Source organism: Cyprinodon variegatus, unplaced genomic scaffold (genome assembly GCF_000732505.1).
Source record: "Cyprinodon variegatus isolate N-32 unplaced genomic scaffold, C_variegatus-1.0 Scaffold691, whole genome shotgun sequence".
NCBI lineage: Eukaryota > Metazoa > Chordata > Actinopteri > Cyprinodontiformes > Cyprinodontidae > Cyprinodon > Cyprinodon variegatus.
The window spans coordinates 205,836-231,984 of NW_015151144.1; the positions used below are offsets into that span (position 1 = coordinate 205,836).

Below are 26,149 nucleotides of genomic sequence, written 5' to 3' on the forward strand. Positions count from 1 at the left end.
ATATATATATATATATATATATATATATATATATATATAAAAGTCCTAAGCAGTATTTAGTCCTTCACTGCAGCTCAGAAACTATTTTGGAATAAAATTTGTATATTGTTGGTAACAAAGTAGGTTTTTGGGGCAGGTATTCATAAATACCTAGGATAATGTCTCTTACCCCATGCATGAAGCTGTTGCAGAACTGGAGAGCTCCTTCAGTGACAGACTGCTGCACCCTAAATGCACCAGGGAGCGTTATCACAGATCCTTCCTCCCATCTGCTGTAAGACTCTATAACCACCACTGCTCCCAGCAACCTTTTTAAGTTGCTACATTCATGCTGATTTTTACACAGTTATTGTCTTAGTTAAATTACATGCTGTCATTTTTGAACTCCCTGGTGTTGCCATTTTTTCACGTCCATTACTGTAAAAATGTCCACAGCTGTTATTCTTCAGATGCACAGTGTTTATATTGTACTTAACTTTGTTACTTATGTTATTTTTATACACATTTTTAAAGTTCCATATTTGTGGGACTGCTTTTGCAATTTGCACAATTTCCCCATTGTGGGACAATAAATGGGTTTTCTATGCTATTGTAAATCAAGTTATTAGAGACCCACATTTAAAAAAATGTTTTCTGGGTAGTCATCAACACTGCTGATAACTAGCTAGAAGCTGATTTGGTTTTTTCATTCTGAACTTTTTCCTGCTCCTGCATAACATCCATGCATCAAACTTTTTCCACTTTGAGTAACTTCATATTAGCTCTGAAAGCAGTTAATTTAAAGTAATTTTCTGAAATGTCCTCACATTTTTCTGTAAGGAAATGTAGTTATTTGACTCCAAATAAATTATGTTTAAGTCCAGAACATTGTTCATGTTTAGTCTGGGGCCAAATATTATTTTCTATAGGAATCAAGTTAACCAAATAACAAATTTAAGCACTTAATTTGTCACCATACTTATAAAAAAATTGAGGTAGGAAACTGAAGTAGTAAATTAATAAGCTTATAGATCTTTTGAGTCAGTGATATCCATCAGAGTTTAGCTAAATAGTACATAAAAATAATCAGTTTGATTGAGCTGAAGAATTAAGAAACAAGCTACTTTAAAAGATGAGGTCAGGAATTAAAAATAAAGTATCATCTGAAGTATTACCTAAATTGTTTTTAATAATTTTGTAATTCTAGTAAAGTCTCAAAATAACTCGTTAAAATTATTCAGATATGCTTTTCTTCCTTTTTTCTAAAAGGACATATCTGAGGTTATACATAAGGTGATAATTCCTGTCAGAGGAAAACCTGAAGTATTCCATGTGAGGAAAAACTTCCACATGTTTATATATTCCTGCTAAACTAGAAGTTGGACAAAAAAAGAAATAAACAAAAAGGGTCCATCCAGACAGCTCTGGTTGATACCTGACCGGAACCATCTCTCATTTTCTTACAGATGCATTATATTAACAATGACTTCTTTTATGTGATTAAAGTCAGATATACATGTTTGCATTGGGGAATAATTTATTTGTAAGGCAACAAAAAAATGACACAAAGACAAATGTGATATTGCTAAGCAATGAATTTATAAATTAATACAAACTTCCCTTCGTAGTGTTCTTCTGACAGCTTTCCCACTATGACTATTTGTCTTTTTTTTTTCTTTTTTTTTTAATATCTCCTAGCGATTTCAAAATAAAAAAATATTTACGACAACGTTCATCCTATCATCATTTAAAGACATTTTCCATTCTGCTCGGTCGGTTATTTTCACGTCTCATTTAGACCAACTGATCTGATTGATCTTTTTCTTTTTTATGTATATATATCTATACAGTATTTACATGTTAAAATCATTCAACATCTTCATTCAGAGCTTCAAAGCGGGGATAGGAGAGCGTGTGTTGCATAGATTGCACAGGGAATGAAAAAATGGAGAAAGAAAGGACACTGAAGAGATTGTTTTCTATCATGAGATTAAACAGGGTACAATATCAGCCCACAATAAAACACATTTTTCAACAATGAAAATAAATGAAAGTAAAGCTGAAACTCAGCATGGCAGGAAAATTTAATTCAAATATTAGACAATAATAACATTTTAAATGAATATCAGATCAGCTGTAGTGTATAAATATGCAACACTGCACATAATGTCAGTTTTAGTTTTACCAATCCACATTTTTTGTTAGTTAATCAAATGAAAAAATAATCGATAAAAACGGACAATTAAATAAAGAAAAGTTGGATAAAGCTTTTTTTTTTTTTTTATCTTTGAAGCATAATTTTGAGGAAAAAAACCTTCAACCCTCAGCCAGACTGGTTAAAACTTCCAATCGCTTATATGAATTTATTAATTATTGATCTTTTCTACTTTTATACCGTCTTCTTTTTACAATTACCATTTATTATGATAGCTGGGAGTGTTTAGAACAAGAGGCAGCGAATGGAGAGCTGAGTAATAATTAGAGGTACAATGAAGCATTGATTAGATTTGGCATATCTCAATTCTTCTTTTTTTGTTTTGTTATACAAAATAAGGACTAAAAAAAAAATAAAAGGTTTGTTTACAGATTAGGAAGACGTCAAAGTCCCTGGTAGGATATATTCCCTTTATATGCCTCTTTAAAAATTTTTTGTATCTGTCTTTTTATAATATGTAAAAAAAAAAAAGAAAAAAAAAACTAGGGGAAAGTAAACAAAAATGTTAAACACGTTTGGGAGTGTGTACAAAGAGCATAACTTAAAAAAAATGAATAAGCCTGAACATTACAAGCCTAAAAATCAAAATTGGCACATTCTATCAAATGAGGTTTACTGTACTTATTTCCCACTAAGATTATTCCTACACGGAAAATCTTAAAATATACATTAAAAATCTATACATTCCAATGTACAGATTTGCGGGTGGATGTGGGGGCTGTGGGTTTCAGGCGATTGTCTTTGGTGTTTATGGATGCAAACAGATCACTACATGACACTATTCGATCAAAATAAGAACAATCATATTTACAATTTAATCCATCTGGTTGAAAAGTTGGTAAAAAAAAAAGAAAAAAAAATACAATCTTAGTTGTAAAAATAGAAACCTGATGGGGGGAGATCGATGGGTGTACAGATGGCAGTGGATTAACTTTGCATGTAAAGAGACATTCAGTGAAAAACCTGCTTTTCTTTCTTCCAACAACTGCAGACAAAAAACTAAAAAACTCATCAACACTTCACAAATACTCACATTTCTCTAAGCCTGGCCTAAACGGGCATGCAGAAGCGTTTTAGTATCGGTTAAATTAATAATTATGATCTGGTATGAAATGGGTTTAGAAATTCGGTAGAAAAGTGGTGCAATGAAGTACCAAACTTACAAACATGATAATAAAACATGGCTTCAGCACACTGAAAAAAGCCTTTTTGTTTTCTTTTTTTTTTTGGTAAAGATGTAAATGTGAAAAGATTTCAGATCTCAGTAAAAAATTCTTTACAGGATGGCAGTTTTTTTTTTTTTTCCTGCCACAACTTGGAGAACGTAAAGGAAACCAGTCCCATAAGAAGCTGAGCCACTTATCGTCACGCTGCTCTCTAAAGAGTCTCCATAATTCAAAATAGAGATGCACCGAAAAATTTCCAGCCAGTTAATTTGCCGTAAGCGGCCGAATGAACAATTTGGATCTATTTGATCTTTTTCTGTTTGGTGATTAAAACAAACACTCTTATATATGGATGCAAACTTAAATGTCGAAGAAAAGGAAACTTAAAGTTTCACATGTTTCTCTGGTTTGGATTAACGAGACGATGCTAATAACGTCGCCATTCAACGACGTTTAGCTTGGACTGTAATAAACAGGAAGTGGAGGCAGCCAGCTGGTGCGTGGAACAAGGTTTTAATGAATATGTTGCAATTGGACAAGTTGTATGTACTTTATCATGTAGTGATGGTACAGGCCTTCCAGAGACACTGAGAGTGGATTAAGATTCTGATGTGGTGGAAAGAGTTGATCAATCATGTGACGTCAACTTATTAAACACATTTAAATGTGTTTCTACCTCCTATTTAGTGCATTTACCCTTTTCCAAAAAAAAAGTCAAAAATCACCTTAAGTGAGTGGAAAAACTTTGTGAAACTTAGTGAGTTGATTGAAACTTTGTCTTTTCCATCCAGCGATTTTTAAAATTGCACATTAACAAACACTGATGGAAACACGTCCAGTTTTAGGTACCAGAAAGGTTTAGGAATAAAGGCAACATAGAGATTATGGGAGCTTTACACTTTTAAAGAAAAATTAAGACTGGAGTTTAATCAGACTGGAAGGAAGAGAGTAGAAGACTTAAAAAGTTAAAAACAGCAACGCTAAATGTCTTCTGTAAAGTGGCTCTGCTATTATCCATCCGGGCCATCAAAGTCAGGTTGTCAAGGAACATGCTGGAAATCACAACGGCGTTTTACAATTCTCACTTTAAACAGATTTACATTCCCGCGGACTTAAACACTGCATTGAATGCACGGCTAGCATGGCTAGCAATGCTAATCTCTGAATGTAAATCAGTTTGGAGGCATTAAAAACTAATAGCAAAATCCTGATTTACAGGATCTGTTCACACAGTCTGATCCTGAATCTGTGCCTTATGTTAAAAGCAAAAAAATTAAGATTGCTGCTCAAGAAGAAGATAAAAAAAAATAGCTTTTTTCTTTTCCATTAAAACCTTTGAGGAAAATTATATTGTCAGTTCAAAGCTTCACCGAAACCAGAAATCAGCACCAACATTTAGATCAGTGCATCTCTATAAAAAAAAAAAAAAGAATTTCAACTTTTTTAAAAAGTGCAGAAAACAAAACGTTTTTCTCAGATGACAACAACCAAAAAAATTTGTAAAAACATCTAACACTGAATAACTGCAACTTAATTCAACTTCAGAATGCTGATCACAACTGGCTTCATTAATTGAACACCCTCACATGCACATTAATATCTGGTACCTAAGAACAAACTAAAGAAACAGTAGCTATGACACAATTAGTGTTAAAAAAATAAACATTTATAGCAGCATGTTAATTTTCAAGACAAGTTCTTTGATCAGGCTGGCCTTTTAACTAAGACAAAAAAACAAAGACAAAAGTAAAACAGAATAGAGATGGCTTATATAGACCGTAATTAGTAGCTAACTAATTAATCACAAAGAGATTTTCTTAACCATTTTAAAGTCAAATGAAAATATGCCCCGGCTCTAAAGAAAATAAACAATGCTAGCTCATAGATCATTTAAATGACTAATGATTTGACTTCACACATCACTGTCTTTTTTTGTCCCAGCCTCCTTTATGGCGATGGGCTGATGACTCAGTAACGGCCTGAAGAATCTAGCTTCACCCTTTGGAAAGGAGGCATTCATTCAAATAAACTTACACAATGGCACATGCCTACACCCACATGCTGCTGATATGTCAACTAAATGGTGCAAAATAAAAGAAAACAACATAAAACTGGCATTAATTACCTAACACTTTCTAGTACATTTTCTAATTCCTTTAAAAATAAAAATGTTCTCCCTCTCCTCGTTTTCCAGTTTTTAGCTATCCAATCAAGACCATGGATTCTGACAATTTAGTAAAATCAGATCATTTTTGGCCGATCCTAAATGGACAATAAAAGCATTGAAAAAAAGCTAAGATGAGGTTGATATACAAATACAGACTCTAATTAAAGTTTAATGTTCTCCTGCCAAGAAATATTTGGTGTTTGTCTTCATCTTGATGAGGAAGGGACCTTCGTGTCTGTGCTACCTGAGAGCACCCTTTCAAATGAAAACATGAGTATAAACTAGCACCAGTTTGTGCACCTACTTCTTTTAATCGGTCACATGATACCATGGCATGGTACGTTTATTTACAAGCTCCAGAGTCTTAATTATTTACTGAGATTCCCTGTGTGCAGAATGTAAATAAAACACATGATATGCCCAAGCTCTAAGTTAAAGGAGTGAAATAGATGTTTCATATCATCATATTGGTAGAAAAATGCCACTGTTTTCCTCCAGTCTTGCTGTCTGCACCGTCGCAGATGATTATTTCAATGATAGAGGCTCTCAGTGCTCCAGTCTGGTGAAACATTTAAAAGTTTAAAAAAAGGGAAGCCAAGAGCCAAGATAGAAGGGTCTGTTTTTACCAGTCTACTCCTCAGCATTTTGGCTCCGAGGGAAAGGTAAAGTGACGGCGTGCTCTTGAGCCATGGCTGCCAACTCTTTGAGAAACTCACAGAAAATAACAGCACAGTACACTGCGTTTTTCACCCGCAGCGCCTCCGCTTGCTTCTCGAGCCCCGACGAGCCGCTGCCCCCCCGGAACAAAGCGCTGTGCAGTGATTGGCCGCCGTCCCGGACGTGAGCGAGAGCCAGCTGAGCTGCGTTCCGGGCCCGGGTGGGACTGTTGGTGTGTCGGAGGATCAGTTCACCAAGAGATGGCTTCCGACTTTTAACTAGGAAAAGGAAAAAAAGAAAAAAGCAAGAACAAAATTGAGCAAAGATCAGAAAATATTTTTTCCACAGACCAGAACTTCGGCACCTTTGTCTTATTTATAAAAATCCCATTTATCCCATCTGGGCACTTTAATCTTATCCAGTTAAAAAACCTCAGCTTCACTTCAACCACAGATGATGATTTTAAAAGTCTGAAAATAAGTAAAATCATCGACTTCAACATCTTAACGTGTGTATTCAGTCAGTAAGTCAACTTAAACTAACCGTTAACTTCTATTTAAACTTTCCCAGTTTTCATGCATTTTCATGCCTTACACTTAATTTACTCAAGTTGGAATCAGATTAGGGCTGCAACTAAGGAGTATTTTACAAATTGCTTAAGCTGTTGAATATTTTTTCGATTAATCGACTAATAATTGAATAGCCAAAGATTCTTTAAAGATAGACTTTTTATGAAATTAAACCAGGTGAAACTCAAACTTTTCCACTAAAGGAGTTCTGCATAGAGCATGTTGACAGATGAAACCTTTATTTTTATCTTAAATGCAAATTTTTTTATATTTATTTTTAGTGGGTCTCTCAGCTATGGAGGACCAACTCTGCCATATTTAAAAATAAATACAGAAATAAATAAATGCTCAATAAATAAATAAGCATACAATTAATTGCCCACCAAAAAAAAAACAATAAACAAATAAATGTAGGTAGAAATTAAATTATACAGTGAGACATCAATTTATATATCTCTTTTAATTAGCATCTTTATTTAGTTGCCTTTTTAATATCTACCTTATTTATTTGTTGTCCGTTATAATCTTCAACTTTAATTATTACTTTTTAAAAAGTATCTATTTATGTGCGTTTCATAATATTTTTATCTGTTTTATTCTTCCTTTCTATTTTTTTACCCTCCTTATTTCTTCAATGCTATTTATTTCTGCCTCTCGTTTTTACATTTCTATACGCATTTCTGCCCCATTATGCAAAAAAAATGAGGAAAGGCTGTGTCTTAGAGAGTCAACTTCTGTCCTTCTGCCCAACTTAAAGTTATTGTAGATTTGTGTCCCTTTTGGGTTTTTTACTTTGCATGTATTTGCAGTTATTTAGCCAGAATCTGTGATTCTGTTCATCCCTATTGAAATTGGCCTCTCCATGGTGCTGAAAATGGTAATTAAATGATTTGCATTAATAAAGAGAAGAAAAAATATTGCTAAAATGGATATGCATGTATAAAATAAATGTATATAAAAAAAAAAAAAGTTTTAGATCAAATCTTATGTAGAACATAAAAAAAAGCCTTTTTTCCCCCTTTTTTTCAGATTCAGAACTTTAAATATGGGTGATTTTGCCACAAAAGGAAATGAAACCTAACATGTTTCTAATCAGCTTTCTGTACTCACTTAGTGAATCAGAGCGCCGCAGCGGGGGGACTGCTGCAGGCATGTCAGTCCAGTCCAATTTCCCCCGAGCCACCAGGTACTGCTGGGCTTTCCTCAGCATGGCAGGGAAGTCTTCATGAGAAGCTGCAAATGCCTCAATGCGGTTCTTTACAGAACCTAAAACCTGAAGATGGTAACAGAACAATGGGGTTAAGCTGAAACGGATTTTAAAAAGCAGGTATCTTAGGAAGCTGTTTGCAGATGTCATGTTATGCTGAAACAGTGGGCTAATACTAAAGTCTTGACTCAAAATAACTGAGAAAAGAACCTTCAATAAAACACGTCAGTTAATTCAATGCTTTTAAACCAAAGCCTCAAAGAAGTCAAGGTGGGTTTAAGTTGGAAAACAATCCTTATAAAGAGCTTTAGGGAACTTGTTCTCTAGATAAAACCGAAGCAGTTCATCAACCAGCCAGGACTGTACAGACCAAGTTTAATGGAGGCCAAACTGGAACCCTCATCAACCAAGACATCTCAGCTTTAGAAGGTGTACCTGGATCAGTGACTTGACGCTGGGCTGGAAGACCATGTTGGTGTTGAGCAGGAAGGAGCGCAGGAGAGGCTGAGGATAACAGGCCAGCTGGGCTACGATGCCAGTGAGCAGGATGTTGACGTACAATGAGTTTTGGAGCATGTTCTCCAGCTTGGCAAACAGAACCACCATAAATGGGCCTAAACAAAGAAAAAAAACAGGCAGGCTGCTGATTGGATGGATGGAAAGAAAACTTTCGATTTAACTTAAATAAAAACAAATCAGACCTTTGAATGATTATAATCTTTATCAGGTCGATCATCCAGTTTTTCTTTTTTATCATAAAGATCCAGATTGGAGCCATTTGATGGCTGAAGACATTACACATCTAGGAGAAGCTTTTTGAGTCCTGCTGGTGTTTTTCTATGCCATAAAAACTGCTATAGTGCCTTCAAAAGTATCAATGCAGCTCTACTTTCTTTCATTTGGTCATAGTACAACCTCAGCCTGGGGGACCTCCGTCTCCTTTGTGCACAATCATCTCTGTGCTGGATCACATAAAGGACAGTTAATTATGGATTGACCACCTTCCTTCCACCCATCATCTGTAGAGATCTAGGGCCACAAAAAAAAAACCTTCTTTCTCGACTTCACTAACCCTGAACATGATGTTCATACTTTAATTTTTGTATTAAATAGTGCTAACAGCTGGAAAAGACTTAAGAGCCTACATTTATCATGTTGTCTCTCTAATGAACACAATAGCTGCTTCACATCCAGCGAAGTCTATTTGCTAGCAAACAAATACTTTGCTCTTTTCATCTTCTGATAACACGTAAAAAAAGTAAGAAATGTTCTGTAGAAACTGGTTCTTGTTCTCACTTCATTCCTTCTAAGTGTTTTCATATGTTAAAGTTGTTATTTAGACAGATTACAATATGAGTGATGGTAATGGAACTTCAATTTCACTTTTGTGTACAAAAGCCTGGTCTATGAAGTGGAGTCTGACGTTAGCTTCCTTTTAAGGTGCTCCACCTCAAATTTGCAGATCAGAGGAACCGGGCTTTCATGTGGGGTAGAGCTGCTTCTGCTCCAGCTTTTTCTCTCCCTTTCCGGTTCAAATAAAGGATGCCCCCAGCATGATGCTGCTACTACTGTGTCTTCCAGCTGCTACTGAGAGAGCCTGAAACTAAGCGGAAGATCAGAGGGGACCACGGTTTTAGTGTTGCAGCTTCAATGCTCTGGAATAACCTGCCTCCTCATATTAGACAGGCCTCTTCTCTGTTTGTTTTAAAATCTGCTGTCAGAACCCACCTTTCGCTTTAGCTTTTAGCACCTAGCAAGACAGTGCATTGAAAAAAATAATGCAATTATTTGTGGCATCTACTTAAACATGTTTAGTCATTTTAGCACAATTGTTTTATTTACTACCGTAGTAAAATGAAAAAAAAAAAAGTTGAAATAACTACATATGGTTAAGTAGATGCCGAAAAAGGTTTATTTTATTTTTTTCAGTGGTGGGTTTATTTTAACCTTTTATTCCTTTTAACCAGTTTTATTGCTGGTGAAGATCCTCAGTCATCCAGGTCATAGTCAACCAATTTTATTGATTTGATTGTGTCAATGTTATTTTTACTAGTGTTGCACAGATGCCATTTTTTGGCCCCGATACCGATACCTGGCTGTGCAGTATTGGCTGATACCGATACCATAGCGATAGCATCTATTCAAAATGTGTATATATGAAGAACTGCATACTACTTGGATGTAAAATAATTGCCATCATGGCTTTGTCAAGCTGCTGCCTACCTTTGTGAAGCAGGAAAAAGACTAATACAAAGTGAATCCAGTAGAACTTTTTATCGTCTACCTGGAATGGGTGACAATAGTTGAATAAACTTTTGGCTCTCTAAATGGTGCCATTTTAGCCCCTTGAACCCTACGGACCCACCGGCGGGTCCAGCTGCTACGTGAACTCGTAATTTTACCAAACCCCCAGTATTGATGTTAAAAACATATTTGGCACAGTTTGGTGACATTTATGGATAAATGTGCCAAAATGGCCTCTCCGCCTAAGAAATTTCTCACTAATACCATTCTAAAATAAATATGATTCATCTGATGGAGTCCAAATTTGGTATATTTTTACACAAAATTTAGATTTGAAAGTCTGTACTACTTTTTTGTGCTATAAATAATATTTTGGTAGTGTTTTGCAATGTTTATTTCAAAGAAAATTTTGGCGAGGTTCAAAAAATGCAAAATATTTTGTATTTTGTCCCTAATATTTCAGGCAGGGTCAAAGCTACAATGGTGCTGACAACAGAAAACCATTCTATGACATCTTACCTTTACAGAGGTACCAAAAGTTTCTTCTTAAATCTAATAGCTTTGAGGCTATAAGTTATTTACTTTTGTGTGTTTTTGTCAGGCAGAAATTTATTTATACCCCCTTAGGGTGTAAGAGGTTAGTGCTGGATCGTGGCCCTGCCTGATAGTGGTATCGGTGAAGCGCTAATTTCTACCGATGTTTTAGCTGTTTTGTTTTTTATCTTTACTGTTTTATGCTTTATTTATGTTTTCTGTACAGCATTTTGGTCAGCTTTGGTTATTTTATAAGTGCTAGATAAATAAAATTGGACTGGATTGGATAAGACCAAATTTGAGTGACCAAAGTTTTACTTTGACTAATCTGCAGGTTCTCCAGTTACCATCAGCCTCTATACCGTCTCCTTGGCTAATGATCTCCTTGCAGTTCCAGTCCAATTCATTATTTGGTAGATTTGCAGCTGCATTTTTAGAGAATGAAATCAAATGTGTTATACTGTTTGAAGCTTAAGATATTGTTTTATAATCTGATGCTCCTTAATCATGCCGTTTGCTCTTCAAAAAAACTTCAGAGATCTTCACAGAGAGGCTGGTTATACAGTGAGATTAAATGACACATAGATGGACTCTCCTTACTTTAAAGTTTGCTGCTAAAGACCACACGCTTCACTGAAATGTTTTAAGGAATACCGAGGCAAAAAAACCCAAAACATTTTGTTAAACATTATGTTTGTCTTCAAAACTGAATAAATCTGCAAGGAGCAGGTGTGAATGCATTTGCAAGACACTTCCTCCCAATACCGTTTTAGTTCTCTTTTGAGTTTTACTTCTTTAAAATCATGAACATAACCACAAAATTTAACATAAAATATTCAGAAAGTCAGAAGAAATGTTAATTAGTCACTTAGCTGTACATCTCAAGTGTTTAAGACTCAAAGATCCTCAGGTTGATATCATGAAAACCCAACCACAGCGCCTCCACTGAGAGGATAACATACCTGTATACGGTTGTGAGGCAGGCTGGTTAAGCGGTTTGGCAGGACTGAAGATTCCCACCTCAGATCCCTCCCCCTTCCCGTCACTGGCTAGTTTTGCATTGAGTGCTGTGGAAAGCTGTTCCTCTTCTAGCTGCTCGGCTGACGGGGAGTCTACAGCTGTATCCGATGGCTGGAAGGCAGCTTGGCTTCGCTCCTTCACCCTGTCCTCCAGCTCTCTCAGCTCCTGGGTAAAGGCCTCGATGGTGATGCCTTGACCGTTGGCATCTGAGGGGAGCTGGGGGTCGTCTGGAGACTGTTCTAGCAGCTCTTCAATGAGCCGCTCCACAGACTGCTGTGTTTGGTTGGTTTCTGGAAGATCTGAGGATGTGCTGTGTGGGCCTGAGATGCTGTTGGTCAGCTGTTTGGTATGAGGGGCGGTGGTTTGCGTGGGAAACTGAAGAGATTTCCCATCGCTGCCGTTTGTGCTGCTGAACACGGATTGGGTGACAGCAGTGTGACTGTGGGATGGGTAGGAGATGGGTGACCCGTTCTGATTGGCGTTTTCATCCAACGACGGTTGCTCTCCCAAGTCTCTTTTAACTTTCTTCACTTCTAGCCCTCTATCCCGACTGTCCGAGCAGCCGTCCCCCTGTCCGACGGTTCCATTGTACATAGGCTGGTAGCTCACAGTGATGGTGGATGCCGATATGTGCTGACTTGGCAAAGAGGCGGAGTGCGAGGCTGATAACGGGGAGCCTGCAGATGAGGAAGGGACGAGAGGTGGGACGGGTTTAGAGAGTTCCTCCGTCTGCAGCGTGCGCTTCTTGGAGCGCGGCGTCAGACTGATGCAGTTGTTTTTGCCTATCGTGACATCCCATTCGCCGCTGTCCCGATCCGAGCTGCTCCACTCCGACCGCGCCGCCGCCACAACGGCAGCCCTCTGCTGGGCTGGAGGAGTACTGCTTCCTCCATGCTGGAACGAGAAGTGCTCTGGAAATATAGCCATGGAGGGGTTAGAGGTGGGGGGAGGGGGAGGCAGGGGGGCTGTGCTAGGGGACGGGTTTTCTCCATCATAAGGGGCGGACCAATCACGGCAGGCCCACGAGCAATGCTCGATTCCCCGACGAGCATCCTTAAGGTACTCTAGGTAGCCTGCATCCCACTCTAGGCAGTCTGTGTGGGTGGAATGCTGATGATGCATGGGACTGTCGGGGGACGGACTGTGGGATGGACCCGAGTGGAGTGGATCCACGCTGGGGTTGGAAGGACCCCCTCCTCCTGATCCACTGCTGCTGCTCTGCTGCCGCATGAAGAAGGATAAGCGGGAAGGGGTGCTAGGTCTGGGTGGAGCAGGAGCTTCAGTGCTTGGATTGTTTAGAACTGTGGAGAAGGAAGCAAACCAAAGGAGAAAGATTATAAAGGAAACCAAATCTCATACTATAGTTTGTGTCCAGAATCCCTTTCTTTATATACGTGAACAAGGTAACCCAAAGATAAACCTAGCATCTAAACCTATAAACCCTTCCTCACAGATTATTTTGCACGGAGCAGGTAAACATTTTATTGAACTGCTTTCATTCAAACAGTCGATCCAACAGAGGGGAGTGTTGGCCTAGTGTGTTAGAGCAGTGTGCTTGTGTTATTAGAGGGATGCAAGTACCCGGTTTGATCCCCACAGACTCCACTCTGGGTTCCTGAGCAAAACCCTTAAGCTCTGAGTTTCCCCCCGGACGCCATACAATGGCAGCCCACTGCTCCCCAAGGGGATGGGTTAAATGCAGAGGTAAATTTCTCCAATATGAGATCAATAAAAAACAATCATTTTGGCAGGAGTGGCGGCCTAGTGGTTAGGGCATAGAGTTTGGAATCCTCAGGTTCTGAGTTCGAGCTCCACTCCCACAGACTGCCACTCTGGGTCTCTGAGCTTGACCCTTAACCCCACACTGCTCCCCGGGCACGCCATGATGGCAGCCCACTGCTCCCCAAGGGGATGGCTTAAATGCAGACTTGCAGAGAGTTCATTTTGTTGCTTTGTAATAAATAAAGTTCTATTAATCAATAAAGTTCTATTAGTGGCCGGATAGCTCAAGTGGTAAGTCACCCGTCCTGCAAACAGGAAGCCTGGCTTCGTATCCCAGCTGAGGAGAATGAGCTGCCAGTGGGGGTCCCTGAGCAAAACAGCCTTAAAGCATGACCCCAAACTGCTCCCCGCGCACCGCACAATGGCAGCCCACTGCTCCCCAAGGGGATGGATTACATGCAGACTTGCAGAGAGTTCATTTCGTTGCTCTGTACTTGCGACAGAGTAATGACAATAAAATGCTTGGAAAAAAACAACAACAAAGTGTTTAGAATTCATTTTCCACATCTGTTTGTGGCTCACCTTTGCCCCAGAATGGATTGTCGTCATCCCGATCGGCGGAGCTTGTTGCGTTTAGCCGACAGCACTCTGGAATCAGAGACAGGAATTTGTTCGCAGACTTCCCGTACATGTCCGTCTCCCTGATAGCGCGACGCTGACTCAGCATTACATGGGTGCAGGGCAGAAGATACCTTGGAGCAAAAGAAAGGCACACAGAGTCTTCATTTATGTTTTTGTAATGATTCATGGTCCAGACACTGAAAACATGTGACACATTTTACAGGACAGTAGCACCCAACTGTCAAGTTTAAAAGGACCAAAAAACAGTTTTATTTTATTCATTTTATGCAAAAATCAGAAAAGAAAGTGTGGCTAAAATGTACATTTATTAACTCACCATTACTTTCATACCCTTAAATAAACTATATTTCCTTCAGTGACTTTCTAAAGTCAGCTAATTATTTAAAAGTCTGTCTGTTTCTTATAATCCTAATATAAATAGAGCTGTTCTATGAAGGCTTCAGTGGTTGGTTAGAGAACATTAGTCCAAGGGATGTGAATCGATACTTTGATAAAATCGGAATAAATACAGTTAAACTGTTTATTAATAACTGTGTTATTAAACGTCTTATCTAGCTGTGATGACATGGACTGGTCCAAAGAATGCGTTCATAAAGTTTACAATCACACTGAAGAGCAAAGTTAAACCACGATCATCGATGAGCTTCTCTCAGTATCAGGTAGAAAAATAAACCGGCGGCTGTGTTACGGAAAGCGCTGCACAAAATGCTGCTGTGTGAGAGTCCTTGAACATTTATTCTGATTGCAGAAAACACTTTCTTAAACTTTGATTTTTAACTTTCTGATTTAATGCAAAAATAAAGGGCTAGTTCTCTAATTTTAAGGAAATTTCATCAGCATCTAAATATCTCAAGTTCTGAAACCACCTGAACAATTCTGAAACATCCAGGGCTTAAAACTGTATGCATGCAACTTTTTAACATTTTTCACAGTTACCTAAATGTGCATTTTTATAAATAGCTGCACCCCTTTTTTCCCCCCTTTCTGAAGTGCATTTTTTTTCTTCTGCTGTACATCTTGATTTATAATACTAATGTTATTTAGTGTGAAGTTCTGTGTAGATGTTCTTGCCACCGTACTCCATACTGCGAGACAATAAACAGTTTTCCACTCTTTTTTTTTTTTACTTTTTTACTTTAGTTAGAAAACAGAAAAAAGACCAATTTCTCTATTGTTGGGCTTGGCAGCACATTAAATGAGGTCCTTCTAGAAAACAACAGTAGTATGACAAGTGAAAACTGATTAGATTTTTTTTTCCTACTCATTACGGCCAATGGAAAATTCCTCCTTGCTGAAGCGTGCATTTGTCACATTCACAAAGAAAACAATGTTTTTCTTAAACCTATCCAAATCCAATCTTGCATCCTCTCATCTCATCAGCTGACCATACAGTTACACCCCCGACAACAAAAGCAGAGGAAAACTAACCTGAGAACGAGCTGCAGCATGATGTCTTCACAATGCAAGGACAGGAGAGTCCTGAATAGACTCAGAGAAACCATGCAGAGCTGCAACAAGAAGAAAGCTGATGAGCACATGGGGACACAGAAATCATCTGCATTCAAACATCAGTTCTACATTTATCCTCAACTAGAAAAGTGGAGAAGTAAAAATAAGTACTGTAGTACTGTCAAAGTCCCTTTTTTAACATTTCAGTTGAGACGTATTTCTGAATATAAACATCAAGTATAAAATTTCGCTTCTGCAGCGGAATTGAACAGATTAAGTTTTCCTTTGTGATCCGATGAACCAGAAGCTTCTCTTTCCTACTTTCAGTTTCCACCCTCAGCCCACACATCACCCACGCAACTGTGTTCGTTTTAAAGGCCTGGAGGCTTTCAGAAGCACACCCACATGTATACAGACCCTTGAATTGCTGCTGATGCGTGTGAGCAGCGTGTCTAGGATGGTGTCATTGTCGTGGCGATGCAGCAGGATGAAGCGCAGGAAGGTTTTGAGCAGCGATGTTTCCGTTATGCTGCGCAGGAAAAGATCCAGGTAGGCGGTGCTGGCTATCATCTCGTCCACCGACGACTAAACACACACAAACAGAAATCCTGTTTAGAGAAGAACTATGAGACAAATCTCCTCATAGGACCAGATTTGGAGAAGAACGTTCCAAAAAAGTAAAAAAACAAACAACCGGCCTTGTGTTCCAAGTTTGAAGACGTTTCGCTTCCCCATCCAGGAGGCTTTTTAAATTTAAAATACCGTATCTGAATTAGCGTTGAGTTTCAAGCTTTATAGAGTATTCAGGGGTAACCAATTAAAAATCAGCTGGGTCCGAATAAAGAAAATCAACAACCAGTAAAGGTCCGGAGACATTTTTAATTATAATCTGTTACTTTAAACAGAATTTAACACTGAAATAAAATGAAGTGTTTATGCATTAATGTTATACATTTACTTTTCAAAAAAAAAAAAACATTTTTCCAAGTTTTTTTTTTTTTTTTTATAGAAGGGTCTTATCCATAAACAGCTGATTAGGTTAAAGAAATGTATTTCCAAGTTTTTTTTTGTTTTGTTTTTTTCTTTATTTTTTATGGCTTATTGAGAGCAGTGGGCTTTATGCTGACCTGCAAGGCTTTAAACCTGGGTTTGAATTAGGGGTGTAACTCACATCCATCATGGCGATTCGATTCAGTATCGATTTCCTGACCCAACAATTCGATTATTTTCGATACTCAAAATTACACCATGATATGATTTGTATAAAATTTTTATTTTATTTTTTTACACCTTACATGCTAGACAATGTTTCAAATTCGAAATAAATCAAAAAGCTGTAATATTGTTATGCTTTTTTTTTTTTTGAGCAACAACAGCAAATAACTGAAGTAGAAAAGTTGCACTCCACCTATTCCTATTAAAACCTCATTCACTGAAAAATAATAATACCCCTGCGTTATAGATTCTGAAAGGCCTTGCATAAAAAAATACTGCACAAAATCAGTGCAATGAGTGTAATGTAATACCTTGGCTACAGATGTCCCCGCCCCCTCCACAGACGCTTCGCTGCACCTCTCCCAAATTGTAGCTGACTGCAAACAGTGCCGCAGACAGGAGGCCGGCTTGTTTTGTTTTTATGACCGAAATTGCGGAAAACAACTAGTGAAGTTTGAGCCGCTAGAAGAGCGAGGTACGTGAGAACGCTGGGACCCTTTTTCCACCTGGATCCCCGCTCTTTTTGGCCCTCATGTCCCTCCATTGTCGAACTAAACTCGCCCCCACTTCCTCACTGCCTCGGCCGTATCTAGACCCACAGCGTATAGTGCAGACCACGCTTTAATATTGAGCATAAATCAAAAATGTCTGTGTCAAGCTCACTGTAACACACCACTGTAAGAGTACAACCAGGAACCGTGGTAGGAGGGTAAAAAAGGTTTAGCACCACCGCAGCACGGGAGGGAGAATTACATCCAGGAGCAAATGGATAGAAATAGACCGGAGGAAAAAAAAAAAACACGAATCGATTCTCTTGCGGATGTATCGATGCATTGGATCGCCGGCTGTTGGATCGATGCATTTACACAAAATGATTATTTACACCTCTAGTTTGAATGGTGACAAAGTCATTCTCATGCACATATCAAGGTGCTCATTTTGAGCCTGGATCCATATTTATTTTTGATTATGTTCATGATGGAAAATCCTGCTTCACAGCAGTAGGTTTATCCAAACATCCTCAAAATGTGGAGGGTCATCTTTGAGCACGCCATTTCACTTTTCTGTCACCAGTCTAGTACAGTTCTTCCAGCAGTCCACACTTTCTTTCACTTTTTCTCATCATCTTCTCCTTCTTTCTCACAGCTCGGCTTGCCACAGGTTTGCCTGCTGTGTCTAACAGTAGCTAGCAGCAGAGACCCAGACTGACAGCAGCTCATTGGCTAATTTGTATCACATGTAGCCTTGTCCCGGATGCTCTGGAGGGCTTTGCCGTACAAATAGGGGAAGCGGCGCAAGTGAAATTAGACACTGCCGTCAGACAACATGTGATAATTTATAAATGTTTTAAATCAGTTTCAGTCCGGATTAGCCAGCAGGTGGGTCCGTGACCCCCAAAGTAGCCCAACAAACTTGTTTGGCTTAGAAAACATGCAAATTGAATCAGAAGAACAGGATCACCCCTTAGTAATGGGGAGTTGTTCATATGCATGTTATCTAAGCCATAACAAGGCTTTGTTTGGGCTACTCTATAAAGCTTGCAACTCAATAATTAATTAATAATAATTCAGACATTTTAAATTGAAAAAGCCTCCTGGGAGGGAAGCGAAACATCTTCAAACTTGGAAAACAAAATCCAGTGTTTTTTATTTTTACTTTTTTGAAATGACTATAACCTGGATGAAACATTAGTATAAGGACATTAAATCAATTTCTTAACTACTTTTTTTGCCAGGTTACCTTCAACTTAAGAATCAGGATCAATTAACTAAACTGAAACACTTAAATATTCTATCTTCTTAATCTAAGGCTAGAAGAATAATCGATCAAATTGATCAATCATGTTTTTAAGTGATTTCATTTTTGGATCATCTGGATTTTTAAATTAATCCACTCCTTTGGCCTTCATAGACAACATCAGTTCATCAGATGTTGTTTTTAGATGGGTACTTAAAACTGTACCACTACCTGAAAACATTTAGTTTGGTTATTTTTAAAGTCTGTTGTGAAACATGAGAATTTTACAAGCTTTAATTTCCCTGACCTTCAAATTAAGGTGACCTCTGAGGGGATGATTGAAAACAAAGCTAGTTTTTGAAAGTGGTATACGTCATTGGTCATTTTTTTATAATGAAACTTGGTAAAAAAAGAAAATAAAAACTAAATCAGAGATTAGATTTTAAAGTCATTTTGCCCAGCCCTACTTTAAATAGTTTGAAACACAACTATGAGGACTATTTCTATCCAAAAAGATCAGGTTCTAACTCGAACCTTGTGCAGGGCAGGGCCCATGACGGGGACGAGGAAACCGTTATGGAGGTAGTCCAGGAGCTGAGAGCGGACCATGGGATGTGCGACCTGCACCACCGCGTTACAGAACTCCAAAGAGTTCATAAAAAGCACGAGAGACGACACGCCGATCCAGTCCTCCCGCCGCAGAGAATGCCAGTCATCTCCTCGGACTTCGATCTTCCTGGGCAGAGAGGAGTAGAGGGCGCTGAGCCCCGTCGCCAACACCTGGTTAAGAAAAAAAGACTTTAAAACAATTCAACTAAACAGGTCATTTTGTTACTTGGAAGAATAGCTGTGAAACAGAGGGACAAAAAAAAAAAGGATTTGAACTCCTATTTAGTTAAAATAAACATTTTCCTGATTGTGGTATGTGAATAGAAGTATTGTAAAATAATCCAACTATTGAAGTTTGAAATTAAGATAAAAATAACCAATAATTAAAGTTAACATCCTATAAAAACCAACAGAGCAAAACAACGAAACAGATAGTGGAATAAATTTAAATAAAATCTAGATACAATACAAATTATATCCTGCTTTTTTATTACTTCAGTGTCAAGAGTCCCTCACGAAACACCATTTATAAAAAAATGTGAGTCTAAGCAGGTTTTTGTTTGATTAACATTTTTGAGTGTCTAAGCTGTGTTTAGTTTTGAGTCTGCTGCAGATCAAGGCATGTCTGCTTCTCTGCAATGAGAGCAGCTGAAACACTACAAATAATATTGAAAGCACCAACTTTCTAAAGCAGAAGCTTTTCCAGGAAAGTTTATCTGCAGAGAAAAATAAAATGCATTCAAATATATTATTTCCAAAACTTGAACTGCACGATATATACATATTCGCATTTTCAATGCCGTATTAATGAGAAATTATTATTATTAGCAAAGGACTGCTTGGATGCCATTTCTGATGGGATGTACAATTTTTGTGGGTTGCATTTAAACTCTTCCAGTTTTTTATCTACTTGAGAATGGAGTCAACTCTCCCGACCTAATCTAGACTGCAGCTCAAAGCTGAGGAGGAGGGAAAATCTTTATTATAGAATAGGCACTAGGGAAAAAAAATCTGAAGCAATATTATTATCCACATTCTAAACTTGATACTGCAATACTTCCAGTAATTATGTAGTCCTACCAAAGGGAGACTAACCCTATGATACAAAGAAAACAAACGATAAGTAGAAAAAAAACAAAAAACAGTTTGGCTTGAGTAATGAAAAAAATGTTTGAAAAGCTGGAAAGTCATTTCTTTTTATACTGCTTCGTTAATCAGGAGCCACTTTAAAAAGCTGAATGTAATGGTTTGGCGTGCCAAGGTGGAAAAACATTGTGAGTCAGGCGTCGGGTCCTTAATGCCACCTCCACTGGACCTTTTCAGCTGTAAGTAGGTCAGACTGAAAGTGAGCAGAAATAGCTCAGCCAACTGACTGCCAACAAAGTCAAGTCAGATTAAGTTAAAAAGACTGAGATATTGATCACTTTAAAAAGTTAGATGCAAACCTCATGGTTTGATTCTACAGACCCTGCTATCCCCACAACTCTATCAGAAATCCATATGTATTCCTACATGCTCTCACTGCAGGAAATCATTAAGAGCACCAGATAAAATGATGTGCAAATGTTACTTAGCAAGTCTTCATTCTCATCTGGTGGAAGCTAAAGGAAACTGAAGATGGCTTGCAGATCAGTTTTTGTCTCATATATTGTGCAAATGAAAGCTTTAAATAGGTATTGACTGAATCTGCTGTTTTTATAACAAACGCGATAACGACGAAACGTTGGAAAAGGTGAAGCAATAAACTGGAAGAGAGAGAGAGGTTTTCATGTTGTCCTTTAAGACATCAATGTTTCTTATACATGGGTTATTTTCTGAGCTGGTTGCAGGAAACTATCTGATAGGNCAGGAAATCATTAAGAGCACCAGATAAAATGATGTGCAAATGTTACTTAGCAAGTCTTCATTCTCATCTGGTGGAAGCTAAAGGAAACTGAAGATGGCTTGCAGATCAGTTTTTGTCTCATATATTGTGCAAATGAAAGCTTTAAATAGGTATTGACTGAATCTGCTGTTTTTATAACAAACGCGATAACGACGAAACGTTGGAAAAGGTGAAGCAATAAACTGGAAGAGAGAGAGAGGTTTTCATGTTGTCCTTTAAGACATCAATGTTTCTTATACATGGGTTATTTTCTGAGCTGGTTGCAGGAAACTATCTGATAGGATGTAGATAAGGATGAGTGATCTGTCAGAGTGCATAGTCATCTTCTTCTTCTTCTGCAGCCATTACCCGCTCCACCTCTTAATGCACTAGAGTTGCACTGCTCACACAGCACACCCTTCATTAAAAGGAAGATGCAGAAAGCAAGCCAGAGTCCCACTTTTTAAGCTGTACACAGCATTAACATGGAGGACGTTTCTCTTTAGTAATTTATATCAATTTGATGCCAGAGCAAACATGACTGATGCTGAATTTATCAGAACATTGAGCTACACAAAAAATGAAGGTCAGCATCACTGACATCCTAGATGAAACTGAAAAAAATATAAAGAATAATATAGCTATAAATAACAAATTACTCTTTAGTTTTAAATTCTACAGATTTTAATTTGATGATATAAAAAAACAAAACCCTAAAACTCACCTCTTCTTTACAAATTTTTGAAAATCAACCTTCATCTGTTTAGTATCATACAAAAGATTTAAAAAAATGGCAACAGAAGGAAAACAAAAGTTGAGCGCACCGGGCAGAAGTAGGAGTTTTCAGTGATGTATCGCGCCACTGCATCGTGACTGGCCGAGGCCGCCATGACCAGCAGCAGTGCATCTCGAGCCTGCTGTCCGATGGCTCCATCCCGGTGGATGAACGGCACCAGCAGGGAGAAGATCAGCAGATTGGTGGAGCCCTGTTTGGCAGGTGCAGCCTGGAACAGCATCTCCAAGACCACCGGCTGCCGAGCCATGGTCACACAAACCTGTTGGGGGTTAAAAAATAAACAAACAGGAAATTATTGGACGAAACGTGGAAGCAATGAAAAAAAAAAGTGAAAAATTTCCTTTAAACATTTTTTGCAAATCTCTTATGTTGCTGCTATTTTTCACCTTTCCATTACTGTAAAAATGTCCACTGCTGTTATTGATTTTTTTATTCTCTAGATAGAGAGAATTATAATGTAAAAAAATTGTACCGTAGAATACTCCATTTCTTTATTTTCTTATCTGTTGTTTTTATAAACTTTTCTAGGGTGCACATTGTGTGACCACCTCTGCTGTAACCTTTTGCTGCTGTAACACCACAATTTCCCCATTTTGGGACAATAAAGGGACTTTCTATTCTTCTATTCTAAAAGTAATATCAATAAAAAGCATTGTTACACCCGTTAACACTATCAAGACTAGATCTTAAACATGATGTACAGATTTTCTCCATCTGACTGAGCTTCAACTGTTAAGCAAAAAAAAAAAAAAGCCAAGGGAGGTTTCACAAAGTAGTGACTAAAGAGACTTACAGATCATTTCAAAATAAATATAAAAACGACTGCATTTTTTTTTCTCTAAACTTTATTTGATCCATCATATGAAGCCTAAATAAACATCCTGAGGTTTGCGGTTCTTATGATGAAATATGGTTGCCAAACACTGAACAAATATAAATAAAAGTCTAAGAAAAGGTTGAAGCAGATAAGGTCCCAGCCCAGTTAATTTAGTTATTTGTGCCAAAATTCTATTTCATATTATTTCAGGAATAATCCGGTGCATAAAAAAAACTCTAAAAAAAAAGGAAACCTCAAACTACTAACATGAAAACAGTCCTATTAATAACAATAAAAGTATCTGGGTTTTTTTTTTTTTTTTGCAAACCTGATTAAGCAGCAGTACAAGGCTGTTCTCCAAAGCTAAGGGACAGCCGAGTTCTGGGTCAGCGCATGCTCCCAGCAGCCTCAGCAGCGGGTGAAGTACGGCCGTGTGCTGCAGCAGAGGCTGCTGCGACTGGCCGATCAGCATCTCGAACAGCTTGAGCAGAGCCCCCTGACTGTCTGGGTCCAGGCCGCGCCGGAGGTGCCACTGAACCAGGCGCTCCAGGATGTTCTCTGTGACCACCAGCTCCAGTATCGGGCCCATGGGCGCCGCGCATGAGCCGCCCTCCGTGCTGTCCGTGGGGCGCTCCTCCGCCAGCAGACATAACATCTGGTCGGTGTTATTTCTCACAGCTGTCAGGTCGTCGCTAGAGGATGTTGTCTCTCGCTGATCCAGAACCCAAGATACCTGAAGAAAATAAAAGTCAATGTTACAAAAATTAAGTTAATATGATCCTTTGATTCATTATTAACCTCCTCCTAAGTAAAAAAAAAAAAAGTTTAGGCAAAGAAGTGGGCATTAAAACTAAGATATAATAGAAAAATGCTCGGCCGAGATACTTTTAAAAGAAATGCAATGAATCATCTCAACAGCTGCGGTGGAGCTCAGATCTTTGCATGAAATACTGCGTTATATTGCAGAGCTTCACATGTCCTCCAGCAACAAACTTCACATTAGACCCTAATGTTTGGGTTCTCCACCCTGGCCCTCAGGGTTCATCATGTTCTGGAACTGAGTGCCAAAATGTTTTGCCTCCTGAGCCTGACATCAAACCTGCTGCAACCTGTTTTATCCCCCATTCATTTGAGTTAGATGTGTGACAGCGGGAAAACACCTTAAATCACGCAAACAGGACCAAGAGCTGCTGCTTTATGAAGTTAGATTTGTTCCATTATGATTGCAAGCAAAGAACACGCTTTATATCATCATTATTATTAATAAATGGAAATACAAACAAGACACATTTTATAAATTGAAATTTGAAAAAAAAACTTCAGAAATTAAACTTTAAAAGAAGCATTTTAATCAAACAGTGTTACATTGCTTTCAATTTTATTACTTTTTTTTGTTGTTTTCAAAGTTTTTTTTTTTTAATTTACAGATTTTATATATTCAAACGTTATTTTTGTTTTTTACTTTTTTTAAATAGATATATTCATTTCAGCTTTTCATATCAAGTTTTACAAATTGCATTCCGATCTGTGAAATGCAGTTTCATAGATCCCATTCTTTTCACTTCAAGCCAAATACAAACGCTTATAAGTTTGCTTCTCCCTCCAAAGAAAGACCCACCATTAGAAGGGAAGAGAATGTAATCTTGAAAACCTGATTTAAAAAAAAAAAACAAAAAACGGGGACAATATAAAGTCAGTAGAAAAAAAAATAAGATTGAAAAAAAAAAACATGTTTAAAATATATAATATATACGATTTTTGGGGGGAAAAAACCCTGAAAAATATGAATCTTGGAAAACAACAAACCTACTCTCTACTTTATTTACTTATTCACTTTATTAAAGTTTAATTTTTGAGCTGCATTTTTTTTTTCCATTTACAAAATATATTCTTTGTTTGCAATAATAATGGCACAAAATTCACTCCATACCATCTTAAAGGATTCGCCCAAACTCTACGTGAGGTAGACACTACAGTGACCTTATTAGGTGATGAGCATCCATTTTCAACCTGGTTGTGTTATGGCTTCAAAAACAAACCAAAAAAAATGTTTCTATCACAGCAGGACAGAGCAGGGCGAACCAAAAACCGACCCTGGAGAGCCCCCATCCAGCACATTTAACAAGGGTCGCTCAAACACAAGAACTTTAAGTTGGAAAAAAAACATTTTTAGCTTTCAACATAAGAGGTTTCACAACATTATCAAGAACAAGTGTGATGTGTGGAGTCACAGTGAGTCGACAGAATGACTCGGATTAGGCTGGTCATAATGACAGGTCAGAAAAAACCACACCAATGATGAAGCTGTTGAGCTAAAAAAAAAAAAAAATACTGGTGCAGAAAATGATGCTTCAAAAACAAAGAGAAAATTACTGCAGGAACGCTGTGACAAAAGTATTCTTCCACATAATCTATATTTTAACCTTCTACTTACTTAAAAAAAAAAAAAAAAGCATGTAATGCATGTTAGACAGAGTCGTGGTGTGATAAATTCCTTTCAGTCAGCACCACAGTGACTTCTGTAAATTATTTTTTATTGAACAGACAGCATCCAGTCTAAGGACAAGCTGAAAGAGCAAATGTCCCAGAAGCATTCCGTCTAATGCTGCCTTGGAGCTATTTAAGACATCGAGAGGAGACAGGGCGCTGTAATCCATCAAACCTTTTATTTTGGGGCTGGACTTGAGCCAATCTGGTTGTTTAAGTATACCGGCTACTCAAGCCATCACCAAAACAGGATGAACACTGATCTACCCTCCATCACTGGTCAGATCTATTAACACTTTGACAGAATAACATTTGGAACCGTCCACCATTGTGTTTTTAGCTAAATATATATAGAAATTTTACAAAATGGGTTCATCACCTAAAGATACAGAAACACCGGATGACTAGAATACCTTCTAAACCTTTCCCTGTGGTTGCACAAAGACACATTTGGAGATTTCCCTTTGCAAAAAAAAAATAACGGCAATCATGGCATAAAAACTAAAAGAAAAACAAATATCAATGTTTTAGGTTTTAAAATACAGTACAGTTGGAAAGCAATGAACAGCATTTATGTTTAGCAGGTGGCTACAAGCACTACCTGAGCAAATAGATTAATAAAACTGATAAAATCATCTTGATTAAAGGTGCTATTGTTTTTTATAGTATATCACACACCTTTATAGCTTAGTGATTTTACCTAAGATAATCATGCTACATCTGATAAAAAATAAATCGATTTCAAGCTTTGTCCTTATTGTCAAAATGGGTCTATTTTCTTAAAGATTAAGAATAACATACTAAAATACATAAGATTACAATGTACTACTGTATATGCAAGAATATGTAAAGTCTTGCTGGAGGAGCTATACATCCCATCAGTAGAAGGATGTGATGGACTTAAGGCAAAGATTGTGTTAATAAAGTTGGGGAAGCACCACTGAGGATGCTGTAGTATGCATATGGTGCCAATCCTTTGGAGTGTGACACTGTAACAATGACGCATCAACCCCACTGAGCACGCTCATCCAACAGACGTAATGGAAACACAGC

General features: G+C 37.9%; 1 protein-coding gene across 1 annotated transcript in view; it reads right to left on the reverse strand.

Annotated features, from left to right (window-relative positions):
• Window positions 1–2,303: 2,303 nt before the first annotated feature.
• The window catches only part of fam160a2 (family with sequence similarity 160 member A2), a 33,666-nt gene continuing 9,820 nt past the window's right edge, over window positions 2,304–26,149 (reverse strand). The window contains exons 3-12 of the mRNA XM_015394531.1: window positions 22,938–23,342; window positions 21,821–22,051; window positions 19,058–19,303; window positions 15,989–16,156; window positions 15,551–15,630; window positions 14,063–14,232; window positions 11,701–13,059; window positions 8,396–8,574; window positions 7,864–8,026; window positions 2,304–6,462 (exon numbers count right to left, since the gene is read on the reverse strand). Of these exons, the coding sequence (XP_015250017.1) occupies window positions 6,158–6,462; window positions 7,864–8,026; window positions 8,396–8,574; window positions 11,701–13,059; window positions 14,063–14,232; window positions 15,551–15,630; window positions 15,989–16,156; window positions 19,058–19,303; window positions 21,821–22,051; window positions 22,938–23,342 (3,306 nt within the window). The 3' untranslated portion in view covers window positions 2,304–6,157. The remainder of the gene's footprint in view (window positions 6,463–7,863; window positions 8,027–8,395; window positions 8,575–11,700; window positions 13,060–14,062; window positions 14,233–15,550; window positions 15,631–15,988; window positions 16,157–19,057; window positions 19,304–21,820; window positions 22,052–22,937; window positions 23,343–26,149) is intronic.